The 14,379-nt window shown below is 38.5% G+C and overlaps 3 protein-coding genes across 4 annotated transcripts in view; 1 reads left to right on the top strand and 2 right to left on the bottom strand.

Annotated features, from left to right (window-relative positions):
• The window catches only part of LOC136845106 (glycine-rich protein 1-like), a 154,546-nt gene that overhangs the window by 134,260 nt on the left and 5,907 nt on the right, over positions 1-14,379 (top strand). The gene's annotated exons all lie outside the window — the stretch shown is intronic.
• LOC136844666 (antifreeze protein Maxi-like) lies at positions 39-2,729 on the bottom strand. Its single transcript, XM_067113917.1, has 3 exons — positions 2,682-2,729; positions 2,050-2,078; positions 39-895 (listed from the first exon to the last, which is right to left on the bottom strand). The coding sequence occupies exons 1-3, from the start codon at positions 2,719-2,721 to the stop codon at positions 215-217; spliced, it is 750 nt and encodes a 249-aa protein (XP_066970018.1). The 5' UTR covers positions 2,722-2,729; the 3' UTR covers positions 39-214.
• Positions 8,120-11,176, bottom strand: LOC136844665 (antifreeze protein Maxi-like). Its single transcript, XM_067113916.1, has 3 exons — positions 10,843-11,176; positions 9,562-9,599; positions 8,120-8,885 (listed from the first exon to the last, which is right to left on the bottom strand). Exons 1-3 carry the CDS (start codon positions 10,991-10,993, stop codon positions 8,193-8,195), a joined length of 882 nt encoding a protein of 293 aa, XP_066970017.1. The 5' UTR covers positions 10,994-11,176; the 3' UTR covers positions 8,120-8,192.

The following is a 14,379-nucleotide window of genomic DNA, read 5'->3' as shown; positions in this document are numbered from 1 at the left end:
TGATCAAAGGAAGAATTTGTAAGAAGAAAGGCTGAATTCGTCACTGTATTTAAAGCAAAGTCGATACATCAGTATATACAAATCGTCATCATGTAACTAAATATATTTAGACCTTTTTCCCGCAAATGCAAAACAGATAAATACATCCTACTCTCCGCTGCTCTTCTTCTTCTTCCACTTCTCTCAGAAGATCCTAGGCATTGATTCGAATCTCCTAATGCCCATACCCACCATAGCCTCCTCCATAACCCCCGCTGCTACCCTTAGCCTTGGCCAACGCCTTGGCAGCAGCTTCCTGGGCCTGGGCAGCCGCCCCTTGTGCTGAGCTCAAGTCCGACAAGGTGATGCTCTGTTGAAGGTGCAGGCCGTTGGCAGCTTGCTGCGCCTCCCAGGCCATGGCAGCCTGCCTGCCCTGCACCGCGAGAGCGGCCTGTAGAGCCCTCAACGCCTGGGCGACCACCATGTTAGCTTCGTCGTGGGCGGCGGACAGATCGTTGGCCAGGGCGACTGCCAGGTTGTGGGTGTTCTCAGCCGCTTTCTCGGCCGCGAAGGCCTTCCCCGACAGCGAGGACTCCGAGAAAGCCGCGGCTTGGGCACCCTGGGCAGCCTGCGTCAGCTCCGCCGCCTCGGACTGCTTCTGCGCAGCCGCTGCCGTGGCTGTCTGGGCAGCTGCGGAAGCGGTAGCCGCGGCTTGGTTCGCCACGGCTCCTGCGGCAGAAGCGGCGGCTCCCTTGAGGCCGGCTGCGGCAGCGGATGCCTGAGCGGCGGCTTGATTAGCAACGTCTCCTCCGGTAGGTCCGTGGCCACCTCCGGCGGCTCCGACGACCAGATAGCCGCCGCCGCCCGCGCCGTACCCCTCGACTCCACAGCAGGCCTTGGCGAAGCCGCGCTTCTCCTGAAGGTGGTTTCGAGAAGAGGAATGAATGGTTGAAGACCAGAATGGCTGTCTGAATCTCATGACGTTTATTGGCAAATTAAAGGAATTAGTTTATGTCAGTGATATTTAAAAACGAAAACTTTCCGTAAACGTAAATATTAACGTAATTGTTCAGTTTTACATAAACGACAGGATTACTGTTCCTATTAATATTTCCAGCAATTTTCTCTTCGAGTTTATATAACTAAGATTTCCTTGGCTGTTGTTCATTCCGGAAAATATTAAAGCAGAAATGATAAGATAAACAATGAACCAGTTTTATATAAACGGCAGAATTACTTATATAAACGGCAGAATTACTTTTCCTAATAATATTTTCAGCAATTTTCACTTCGAGTTGGGATAACTAAGGCTTCACTTGGCTGACGTTCATTCCAGAAAATATCAAAGCAGAAATCAAAACGTAAACAATTATATAATCATTTTTACATAAACGACAGAAATTACTTTTTCTAATAGTATTTTCAGCAATTTTCTCTTTGAGTTTATATAACTAAGATTTCCCTTGGCTGCCGTTCAGTCCGAAAAATATTAAAAAGAAAAGATAAATCCCTTTATTTTTTTCGTATCAAAACAGTTATGACAACATTAAAGATCTGGGCATAGAGTTTTTACTTTATTAAATAAAAAGTATGTATAATTGAATTCATCTCTCACTGATCAGTGTTTAAATAGAATCTTTTTTTTTTTCCTAGCTAGAAATACGCTATCTAAAATTCTCTATAAAGTTTTCATGGAAATTTGTTTCATTTTGAAGTATATAGTTTTTTAATTCTTAAAATCTCTTTGTATACAGTTATGAGCGCTTTCTCTCTCTCTCTCTCTCTCTCTCTCTCTCTCTCTCTCTCTCTCTCTCTCTCTCTCTCTCAAGGAAACTTACTAAGAGTCATTCACAGAATAACATCAGCTTGGCCACAAAACATGCTTTTGATATTGGCTTTAAAATCTACATTGTCACTTCAATGACATCGCAACTAATGAGACATATCTATAGAATTAAATTGCATCTAATATATCAATATTAAAATATAAGCTCTATAATGGCGAAGTTGCTGTAATGACAACATCACGCGTTATGCTAACATGAACAAGTTTCCATTACGCATACTTACACGCAAGGCTTCTTCAGCTGCTGCCAGTCCTGCAAATTAAAAATAGCATTATTTTGACATTTTCAATTATGTATTTAGCATTTAAAACGTCAAAAAAGTATATCTAGCAGTATCAACATATATGAAGTATTTTTACATATTTCCTATCAAGTATTTATCATTTAAAACGTCAAAAACATATTTAGTAGTACCAAAAATATATGAAGTATTTTGACATTTTTCCCATTTTGTATTTAACATCTAAAACATCAAAAAACATATATTTAGCAGTTCCAACATACATGAAGTATTTTGACATATTTCCCATTACGTATCTATCACCTAAAACGTCAAAAACATATATAGGAATATAATTTAGACCACAGACCAACACAACCATAGTCATTCTGCGCTGGAGAAGAAGAGTATAGGTTTGAAAGATGTTAGAAAAACATCAACCATATGAAATAATTATTCCAGTCACAAGATGGAAGAAAGATAACATGAATTGAGGTCTAAAAGAAATTCTGCAGCGCTGGAGAACCTTTAGAAATGCCTGATGCAGAGGTGCACTGGACCCCTCCAACCAAATACATATAAAGTCATTGGTAAACATTTCGTCAAAAGACATACCAACAGAACGTCACCTTTACCTAAACAGAGAATAACGAGGAGTGCTCTTTTGAACGCCATGTTGGAAAGAGTCGGAGAGCGGAATGCGTCAAATCGGGTCTCTGGTTGCCTTTATATAGTCGCCGCCTAAAAACGCAGCGACCAGCAGCTTTCCAGTTCAGTGACTACCCATTTTTAGAGTGTTTGTGTTCCCAGTCGCTCTGAATGGGCTGTTTGTCACTGGGTTCCTGAAATGCGATTGTTCAGAGAGTCGACATTTCTAGTAATTCAGCTTCTGGAATTCTCTTAGATTTCGGTTTCTTACGGATATTATGCAGGCAGTTTCGTTCGTGGTAACTTGTGGCACCGATAAAATGTCTAAAGATTAGATGAACTTCGTAAGGCTATATTATTATTATTATTATTATTATTATTATTATTATTATTATTATTATTATTATTATTATTATTATTATTATTCAGAAGATGAACCTTATTCATATGGAATAAGCCCACCAAAGAGGGCCATTGACTTGAATTTCTTCAAGCCTCTAAAGAGTATTATTATTATTATTATTATTATTATTATTATTATTATTATTATTATTATTATTATTATTATTATTGTTCAGAAGACGAACCCTATTCATATGGAACAAGCCCACCAAAGGGGCTACTGACTTCAAATTCAAGCTTCCAAAGAATATCATGGTGTTCATTTGAAAGAATGATAACAAATTTACAATCACTTAAATGTTTGCCCGCTGAAGCCTTTATAAGGAAACTACATTTCAGATGACCAAGTTATATTTATTTATGTATTTATTTGTTTATTCATTTACATATGCCGCTCAGATGACCGATGAAAATCACTGGCTCTGTATCATGATCAGTTACTGCTGCAGTGTGGGGTCTGTGGTGGGAGGTTGAAACTAACATTCTTTGGAAGCTTGAATTTCAAGTCAGTGGCCCCTTTGGTGTGCTTGTTCCATGCCAATAGGTTTCATCTACTGAAATAGTAATAATAATAATGTCCGCAACGAAGCCTTGGAAATGCTTTGGCTTCCCATTTACTTTCAGAATATAATCTTTCACTCTGACAATCTCTGCTTCTGTGACGAGGAATATGACCTCGTTCTGCTCTATAGTAGTTCGCCGCGAAGGGGGTTAGTGCCGTCAGTGCTACTCATGCGGTGCACTGTAGGCATTATTTAAGGTACTTTGCAGCGTCCCTTCCTTAGTCCCCTAGCTGCTGCAACCCCTTTCATTCCTTTTACTATACCTCCGTTCATATTCTCTTTCTTCCATCTTACTTTCCTCAACCCTCTCCTAACAATTTTTTAATAGTGCAACTGCGAGGTTTTCCTCCTTTTACACCATTCAAACCTTTTTACTCTCAATATCCATTTCAGTGCTGAATGACCTCGTAGGTTCCAGCTCTTGGCCTATTCTGTTCTATTCTATAGTAGTTCATAAAGCATTTTAAGTGATTCCAAAATTAACGAAGTCGTTTTAAACGGTTCTCCCGATCTACAAATACCTGATTGGCCTCTCAGAAAAAAATTTCTTCGAAGACACTGTAAAAATACCGCCACTGCAAATATGACCCACAAGACTATACTGTGAACATTATGGCAACAAAATGTAATGCTCTAAACACTCAAGTCAGTTTCTTTCGTGGAAATAAGAGAAACATTTGCTTTTAAGCCCCACGCTTAATTACTCCAGGATGGAGTGACCACTCATGCAATTCCATCTCTCCCCCACCCCCATGGCATTTTCCAAATGCTCTCAGGTATGGGACTGGAAAAATTTTCTAGCTAATGATTTTTCTTATTTTAGAATTTTTTCTCTCTCTCTATCTTTTGCATTATCGATCCCTGATACTCTACTCCTGCCGAGAGCGACCAGATTCGCTGAACAGCAGCACCAATATGCGGTGAATGTGCCTCGCTGTCGAACTTCTCAGTTCCAGAGGTCCTTTATTCCTCAGTTCCAGAGGGCCTTTATTCCTCAGTTCCAGAGGGCCTTTATTCCTCAGTTCCAGAGGGTTTTTATTCCTCAGTTCCAGAGGGCCTTTATTCCTCAGTTCCAGAGGTCCTTTATTCCTCAGTTCCAGAGGTCCTTTATTCCTCAGTTCCAGAGGGCCTTTATTCCTCAGTTCCAGAGGGCCTTTATTCCTCAGTTCCAGAGGTCCTTTATTCCTCAGTTCCAGAGGGCCTTTATTCCTCAGTTCCAGAGGGCCTTTATTCCTCAGTTCCAGAGGGTTTTTATTCCTCAGTTCCAGAGGGCCTTTATTCCTCAGTTCCAGAGGTCCTTTATTCCTCAGTTCCAGAGGACCTTTATTCCTCAGTTCCAGAGGGTTTATTCCTCAGTTCCAGAGGGCCTTTATTCCTCAGTTCCAGAGGGCCTTTATTCCTCAGTTTCAGAGGGTTTTATTCCTCAGTTCCAGAGGGTTTTATTCCTCAGTTCCAGAGGGCCTTTATTCCTCAGTTTCAGAGGGTTTTTATTCCTCAGTTCCAGAGGTCCTTTATTCCTCAGTTCCAGAGGTCCTTTATTCCTCAGTTCCAGAGGTCCTTTATTCCTCAGTTCCAGAGCCTTTTTATTCCTCAGTTCCAGAGGGCCTTTATTCCTCAGTTCCAGAGGGCCTTTATTCCTCAGTTTTTATTCCTCAGTTCCAGAAGGCCTTTATTCCTCAGTTCCAGAGGGTTTTATTCCTCAGTTCCAGAGGTTTTTATTCCTCAGTTTCAGAGTCCTTTATTCTCAGTTCCAGAGGTCCTTTATTCCTCAGTTCCAGAGGTCCTTTTTTCAGTTCCTCAGTTCCAGAGGACCTTTATTCCTCAGTTCCAGAGGGCCTTTATTCCTCAGTTCCAGAGGGCCTTTATTCCTCAGTTCCAGAGGGCCTTTATTCCTCAGTTCCAGAGGGTTTTTATTCCTCACACCGTTGGACTGTGGAATAGCCTCCCTGAGAACGTCGTGCAACTGGCATCTCAAAAGTTCAAGCAAAGATGCAGTGAATTGCTACCCTAAAGCTATTCTCCTTGTATTATCTTATTTATTTACATTTTTATCTAATTATTTACTATTTTTTAATTAATTTTTTTCTTTTCTGATGACTGATCTCTCTTTTTTCTGTATTTCCTTTTACGTTCTGTTACTACTTTCGAATGAACACCATAATATTCTTTGGAAGATTGAACTTAGAGAGTCAATGGCCCCTTTGGTGGGCTTGTTCCACATGAATAGGTTCATCTTCTGAATAATAATAATAATAATAATAATAATAATAATAATAATAATAATAATAATAATAATATAATAATAATAATAATTTTCGGATAAACATTTATGACTGCAAAAAGCTAATTGTTGCTTTTCCTGAAGGATTTTGCAGTGGAAAATTGATACAAAATTCGGCACATTCAGTGTTCTGACATCATACCCTGTATGAGAACATTACAATTCCCACCTTTATAGTATTACTTCTTATTTAGGTAGATAATGAATTACTGTGATCGATCTTCTGTAACGCTTTACTCGACAACCAACCATATATATATATATATATATATATATATATATATATATATATATATATATATATATATATATATATATATATATATATACATATATATATTTATATATATACATATATTATTATGTATATATATATATATAAATTTCTGACTCACATCACTTTCAAGTGAGACTCCAGGAATTAGCAATTCCTCCTCACTTGGAAAACCGGGGTTCGCTCCCGATGTAAGTCAGAAATTTATTTCTGTGGAACACGTTCTCATGTGTTCATTTATATATATATATATATATATATATATATATATATATATATATATATATATATATATATATATATATATATATATACCTGTGTATATAGATAGATAGATAGATAGGCAGATATATATATACGAATAGATTAATGCCATCTGAACGCAACTAAGAAACAAATAAAACTATAAAATAAATATGCAAATGCAAAGTGTGTGCTCAAATGAACCATCAAACCAGAATGCAGAAAACCATAGTACGGAGCCTACGTCAAACCCCAAGATTTGAGAATAATGGCAACTGATTGGGGCTCTTGAGTTAACCAAACAGCCACGAATAATGACGAAGATGATAATTGGAACTATTCAGTTTTGTCAATGTCCCTTTTGGCGTTTAAAATTGTCCAACATTTCACCAGTTGTCAGTTGAGCCCTCAGATTCTAGGAAATATTTCCCATTTCTAATTATAATCTAAATTAGTACAACTTTCCCTTTTAAGCTGTTTTGAGAAATTCATCCCCTCAGATTCTAGGAAATATTTCCCATTTTTAATTATAATCTAAAAATTAGTGCAACTTTTCCTTTTAAGCTGTTTTGAGAAATTCATCGCGAGCAAAATCAAAATACGAGGAACCAGGATTTAGGTATTCATGACTGAAAACCTGTAGGTTAATTAGAATAACTTCATTAGGCTATTCCCAAGTGTTGTCTGATCGCCAAATGACCTAAGAAATTGCAATGGTTGTATGCTCCTTGTCGGTCTTATGTTCTTCTGTTTGTTTACTTTTTTTTTTTTTTGCGAAAAGAGAGGGGACAGGCAAGGACAAAAATTAGACTTAAATGCTCTTTAAAAAGAGGGTCTTTGGAAAAGAGATCATTCTCTTCCTAGAGAATCTGTTACTGAAGACTGAATGGCTGGTAGATTCGTCTTAAACACTTCAACTCTTTTTCATAAGAGACACAAATAAGTCATTTTGGCAGTTTGCCAGTGATAGACTGCGTGTTTTATGGTACTCTACGCAAGCAGTCGTTTTTTTAAGGAATTATCTCTCTCTCTCTCTCTCTCTCTCTCTCTCTCTCTCTCTCTCTCTCTCAAGACTTTCTAAACTGACTTTAGGCATTTCTGCATAAGGTTTCATTTTTGCTTCTTTATTTCCTAGAAGCAATGATCACAGTATATCATAATTTGTTAATTTATCTGTTTTTTGACCCTCACCATTCTGTATTTCCAATTACCTTTTGTTACCTCTTGCTACTGAACACCATATTCTTTGGAAGCTTGAATTTCACGTCAGTTGCCCCTGTGGTGGGCTTGTTCCATATGAAGAGGGTTCATCTTCTGAATAATAATAATAATAATAATAATAATAATAATAATAATAATAATAATAATAATAATAATAATAATAATGATAATAATAATAATAATAATAATAATAATAATAATAATAATAATAATAATAATAATAATAATATCAACCCTGTAACATTTCGAGAAAGAGCCTATTTCACTTTTGTGATCAGTTTTTACACGGTTTCATACCACTATCATTGTCCTTCCTTCCGTCATAGCATGAGCCCACGATAACTTTCTTCATATTCTGTACTTAATTCTGCCCCTTCTTTTGGCCACAAAGTGAGGTAAAGCATTAAGGAAGTTGCATGAAACTGTAGCAGGTATATTAAATGTACTTTAATCAACATAATAATAATGGTTCGTGTTTATACAGCCTTAGGTTAACACTTGAAAAGTCCACATCTTAATGTCCATATCCTCCGTGGCTGTTCTTAGCCTTTGATATGGCCTTGGAGGCAGCGGCCTGTGCTTGAGCAGCTGCCTGTTCAGCTTCCTGCAGGTCGTTGAGAGCTAGGCTCTGCTGCTGGTTGAGTGAATTGGCAGCCTGCTGCGCCTGTTGGGCCATGGAAGCCTGAGAGTTGCGGACCTGGCGGGCGGCGCGCAGAGCCTGGGCAGTCTGGGCTGCCACGGCCTCTGCTTCAGCCTGGGCGGCTGCGAGGTCGTTGGCTGTGGCCACAGCTAAATTGTAAGTGTTCTCCGCCTCTTGCTCAGCCGCTGCGGCTTCTTTGGCCTTCAGAGATTCGGCAAACGCAGCAGCCTGCGCCCCTTGGGCAGCGATAGTGATCTGCGCGGCCTGGGCCTTCTTGCCTGACGTGGCAGCCAGGGCTTTCTGAGCAGCTGCCGAGGCTGCAGAAGCTGCTCTGCTGGCAGCAGACCCATAGGCAGCCTGAGCTGCGCCTGCTAGCCCAGCAGCGGCAGCAGTAGCCTGATTGGCTGCTTGGTTGGCGATGTCAGAGGCTGAGGGACCGTGACCACCTCCTCCACCAGCACCAACGATGACGTATCCTCCTCCGCCGCTGCTGTATCCGCCACTTCCGTGGCCTCCGCTCCCGTGGCCTCCGCTGTAGCCTCCACCGACACCAACTCCTCGTTTCTCCTGTAATTTGAAGTGAACTTGTTTACTGATTCATAGTAAATGATCTCCTCTTCCTGTATTTCCAATTTTTATCTTCTGTTAATTCTTTCAAATGAACACCATTATATTCTTTGGAATTTTGAAGAATTTCAGGTCAGTGGCCCCTTTGATGGGCTATTTCCATAGGAATAGGGTTCTTCATCTTCTAAATAATAATAATAATAATAATGATAATAACCTAAAGCACTAGAATTCTTTTTTATCTTATGTCATTTTAACTCATTTACATCTAATTGCTGTGATTTGTAACATTTCCATTTTTTATTAAGACAATTAAAAGGGACTTCAGATTAATGTGTCTAAGAAAACTGGATGGCAATAGCAAAGAGAGAGAGAGAGAGAGAGAGAGAGAGAGAGAGAGAGAGAGAGAGAGAGAGAGAGACAACATCAATTCTAGACTCTCAGATGCCCTACTGAAAAGATAATCAATGTCCTTTTTTATTTATGAGCTGAAATAAGTCGGTGCATACAAAAATTGTTGCTTAGAAAAGGAATGGCAGACCTATTTTCCTTGCGTGTGATGCGAGGTGTCACATATTGTAATGATTCTGGAATTCCTAGATTATATCTGTGGTCCCTCTGTCCAATGATCAACCTGATATGAACATTGTAATAGACAAATACTTTAGATACTTACTCTTTCGGGTTCTTCTACGTCATGCGCGACGGCAAGACCTGCAATAATAATAATAATAATAATAATAATAATAATGCTCATAGTAGCATGAGTCTTGAAATTGAGAAATAAATCCACAGTTATGTACAGGTACAAATATGTTTAAAAATAAATCTGTGCAGAGAACTTTCTGGAATCTGTTCGATTCCCCACCCATATATAAGTGTGGATTTGTTTCTCAAGTAATAATAATAATAATAATAATAATAATAATAATAATAATAATAATAATAATAATAATAGGCACGATTCCAAGATCCCTGAGAATGAATCTGGAAAAACTAGATGCCGAAGTAGCTCCAGGACTCATGCAGGAAAGTGTACTACTAGAAACAACGCACTTAATGAGAAAAGTGATGGACTCCTAAGGAGGCAGAATGCAACCCGGAACCCTACGCTATAAAAACCACCCAGTCGAATAATAATAATAATAATAATAATAATAATAATAATAATAATAATAATAATAATAATAATAATAATAATAATAATGACGAACAGTTATGAGGTTTAAAATTATTCCTATTAACGTGAGCCGTATATTAAGAAAAACTACATTGGCAGTGAAGCTAATGTGCATTATTTAACAATTTAATTGTTCCAACATCCTAAATATTGAATGAATAGTAATGCCACCAAAAATATACGCACAATAGCACCTCAACTCAGCAGACACTATTTTAAAGCCTAAACTTGAATACTTTCTAGATATATTACAACTAACAGCAATTCCACATCGTTCCTAAAGTAACCTGTGCTGCTTTTATGATTGGCACCTCACGGGGTGAACTGTAGGCATTACTAAAGGTTCTTTGCAGCGTCCCTTCCTTAGGCCCCTAGCTGCTGCAACCCCTTTCATCCCTTTTACTGTACCTCCGTTCATATTATCTTTCTTCCATCTCGCTATCCACCTTCTCTTAACAAATATCTCATATAGTGCAACTGCTCTGAGGTTTTCCTCCTGTTACACCTTTCAGACCCATCTACTCTCAATTTCCATATCAGCTCTGAATGACTTCATAGATCCCAGTGCTTGGTCTTTGGCCTAAACTCTATATTCAGAGTATGATTAGCATTCAATTTAGATCTGTTTAAATAAGTATGACCTCTGAAATGGCAGCCAAGCAAAAAATAATGATTATGTTGCAGATAAGCACAGAAATCCGTTAACTTAAAGTATATAAAGTCCAAGTGTTACTGTATTTAAAATTCTCTCGTACGATTCACCTAAAAACGACTCACCAAGGAGGAGGATAGCAAAGAAGATCTTCAAACTGGCCATTCTGGGAGGCTGCTGGGGGCGAAGTGATGCTGCCTCTAGAGTCCCGCCCTTTATATACCTCTTGCCTTGGCCGAAGTTGGAATTCAAGCGCGTGACGTCGTCGGTTACCATGGCAACGAACGACTTTCGGATTTATTCTCTGAGGAACTAGGACTCAAGGAGGCCTGAACTGAGGTTCGCTTGGATTATGTTTAATTTCATATTTTAATCTTTTTTTTTTTAAGTTTAGACTGTTTTTTATGTTGGGTTCTTGATTTAACATTAAGTTAATTGTAGACCAAATTATATAAGCATGTATATTGTATATACAGAGAGAGACCACATTATATATATATTATATATATATATTTATTTATTTATTTATTTAAGGCTCCTTGGTCCAGTGGTGCAGCTCGTGGGTCATGTTAGCCAAGTCCTTGTTCGCTACCTTACTATACCATCCGACTATCCACCTAACTGCAAAATAAGCACTCATCTCTCTTATGATAAAGTACATTGAGAGAGAGAGAGAGAAAGAGAAGTATATGTGTGTACTTCTGATTGACTTAGTCTAAAAGTGGGAGACATCTTGGACGCCATGACGACTTTTTCAATTTTTTTTTAATATTTGTACATCTGTTTGTCATTGTGGCATTAATCGTTACTACACTGACGTCCGAAAGATTGACTAAAAAAACAAAAAGGTTCAGGTAATTCTTTGATCGATCTCAATTCAGTCTTGACTTTTTATCTTGGCATTTGGCTTCTATTGCAATTTTAGCTGAAAACTTAAAAGTCAAGTCGGTGTTCTATTCATTTCGGCAATGCACCTTTGAAATTTCTATCTTTTTTTTTCCGCCCCACGCAGGGGGTAGTACCGTCAGTGTACCTCACTCGGTGCAATACAGGCATAGTCTTTGCTGCGTCCCTTCGGTCCCTAGCTGCAGCCCCTTCATTCCTTTTACTGTATCTCTGTTCATATTCTTTTTTCCATCTTGCTTTCCTCAACCCTCTCCTAACAATTGTTTCATAGTGCGACTTCGAGGTTTGCCTCCTGTTACACTTAAAACCTTCTTTACTCTCAATTTCCATTTCAGCACTGAATGATCTCATCGGTGCCAGCGCTTATTGGCCAATGGTCTAAATTCTATATTCCATCCCTTTCCATTATAATATTCGAACTGTGATTCTTATCGTACAACTAAAACGACAGGAACCTTACGATCTCTTAGAAAGGAGTAAAAGCACCGTCGATTGAAATCCTTTCGGGAAAAGCTTTCGTTGAAATGGGAGGACTTTGACGCAATTTCTGTTCAGTGACACAAAAGAACACAACGCTGATTGTCACAGGAACTGTCGCAGTCTCTTGAAAAGACCGGAAAAAACAATAGAAGAGAGGTTTATTCCAGTTCTCTTTCTGTTGCCTTTATGTCGTAATAGTCTCAAAAAGCTGTATATACTTTTTTCTTAAAACAATGTTTTATGACACTGAACAACACCTATTTCAGTAGAGCAAGTTTTATCTTTTATTTTGAAAGTCTGTAGCTTTCAAATCGATGTGCATGTAGTGTCTTACCGAAAGAGCTTAGGCGCTGAACTAAATTAGGATCTCGCCCTATGACCTAACATCGTCTTTCCTGGAGGCAGGTGTATATTTTCCATGACGATCATCAAGGAATGTCCATTTTTTAAAAATCATCCACGCGTCTACTAAAAACAAGTAAAAAATGCGCCGAAGTTTCTTCGGGGCAATCGAGTTTTCTTTACAGTCGCTACAGCGTATAGTCAAGGTTACCGAAAATAGATCTATTTTTCGGTGGTCTCGATATAATGCTGTATGAGCCGTGGCCCATGAAACTTTAACCACGGCCCACTGGTGGCCTATCCTATATCGTTGCCAGAAGCACGATTATGGCTAAATTTCACCTTAAATAACATAAAAACTACCGAGGCTAGAGGGCTGCAATTTGGTATGTTTGATGATTGGAGGGTGGATGATCAACATACCAATTCGCAGCCCTCTAGCCTCAGTAGTTTTTAAGATCTGAGGGCGGACAGAAAAAGTGCGGACGGACAGACAAAGCCGGCACAATAGTTTTCTTTTACAGAAAACTAAAGCGGGTGGGAATTATACAAATATATATACAGAAGATAAGACGCACGATGTTAATGAGATATGGTCTCACCTGGCGAGTTCCCACGACGTGAATAGGTAGATTACTTTCACTGCCTCTTTGCAAACGTTAATTATAAGGAATGAAAACGTTTTCGTAACCTTTCTGTACTTTCTTCCATGCCAAAACTAATGTAAAACAATATGTAAACAGGAAGCAAAAAATTATGCCAACGATATTTTACACCTCAAGTCGATGTCGGTAGCCCAGATACAGAATATTAAGAACCACTTGACAACGATTGAAAAGAAATGAAGTATTCAGATAAGAAATGTAGTTTATTCGGTGTAAATTCAATGTGACGATGCTTTGGCTAATCAGCTCGTGAAATTTAGACGACCAACTAACACAGAGTAATAATGGCAACCTCCGGCGATTCCGGAGGAAATTTTCGGTAAAGGGACCTCTGTGTGTGCTTGAGTGTGGATCCCAGGATCCTAGTTATCAGAGAGAGAGAGAGATCTTGAAACCACACAGTGACAGACAGAGAAAGGGAGAGGTCAGAGAGAGAGAGAGAGAGAGAGAGAGAGAGAGAGAGAGAGAGAGGAGGGGGCAGGAGGAAGAAGGAGAGGTTGAGAGAGGAAAAAATAATGAGTCATTACAAAAAAAAAACCTTTTTTTTCCAATTTTCGGCCCTGAAAAAAATCCTCCAAAGAGGTGTACATTCCAGTCTGAGATTCAATGAAGTGGCCCAGTTGCTGCATTGTATCGAGAACCAATTGAAGCCTGACAAAGAACAGAGACCAAGTAACAAGAAAGTAAGCCCCAGAGACCGCAAACAGCTCTCACGTTGAAAGCATAGCCGACCTGACATACTTTCTCATGACCCAAGGACTGTATCTCTGTATCTCTGTATCCACTGTCCCAGCTCTTAAATAGCAAGGATACTGTGGTAACACCTGCTGAAGCTGTTACCAGCATACAGGAGAAAAACTCTGGTACAAATGTGATAACGTGTTTTGTATCTGTATTTATGCTAACATCTCTAATAAGTACTAGCGGATCCGGGGTGAGGGGGAGACCTGGGCACTTGCCCCCGCATGAAAAATAGTGACAAAATAATAATATTGAAGATTTAGATAATAATAACATAAATGAGAAATATAAAAATGGGAAAAAATAAAAATCTATTATAGAAATAATAAGATTTTCAGAAAAAAATTTTAACAATAATTACAACAGTAATCTTAATGATAATATATATATATATATATATATATATATATATATATATATATATATATATATATATATATGTATATATGTATAATAAGAAAACTGGTGGACTCCCCCATGAGGTTTTTCTAGATCTACTAGTGGTAATAATGTTAACATCTCTGGTAA

The sequence above is a fragment of the Macrobrachium rosenbergii genome, chromosome 13, assembly GCF_040412425.1.
Source record: "Macrobrachium rosenbergii isolate ZJJX-2024 chromosome 13, ASM4041242v1, whole genome shotgun sequence".
Taxonomy (NCBI): domain Eukaryota; kingdom Metazoa; phylum Arthropoda; class Malacostraca; order Decapoda; family Palaemonidae; genus Macrobrachium; species Macrobrachium rosenbergii.
This window is presented reverse-complemented; position numbering and strand designations above follow the sequence as displayed.

Excerpts from the sequence above, each read along its gene's own strand:
- LOC136844666 (XM_067113917.1), bottom strand. The coding sequence starts at position 2,721 with ATGGCGTTCAAAAGAGCACTCCTCGTTATTCTCTGTTTAG. Across the intron at positions 2,079-2,681 it reads CCTCGTTATTCTCTGTTTAG|GACTGGCAGCAGCTGAAGAA; the intron begins GTAAAGGTGACG and ends TTTAATTTGCAG. Across the intron at positions 896-2,049 it reads CAGCTGAAGAAGCCTTGCGT|GAGAAGCGCGGCTTCGCCAA; the intron begins GTAAGTATGCGT and ends AACCACCTTCAG.
- LOC136844665 (XM_067113916.1), bottom strand. The coding sequence starts at position 10,993 with ATGGTAACCGACGACGTCACGCGCTTGAATTCCAACTTCGGCCAAGGC. Across the intron at positions 9,600-10,842 it reads CTTTGCTATCCTCCTCCTTG|GTCTTGCCGTCGCGCATGAC; the intron begins GTGAGTCGTTTT and ends TTATTATTGCAG. Across the intron at positions 8,886-9,561 it reads ACGTAGAAGAACCCGAAAGA|GAGAAACGAGGAGTTGGTGT; the intron begins GTAAGTATCTAA and ends TTCAAATTACAG.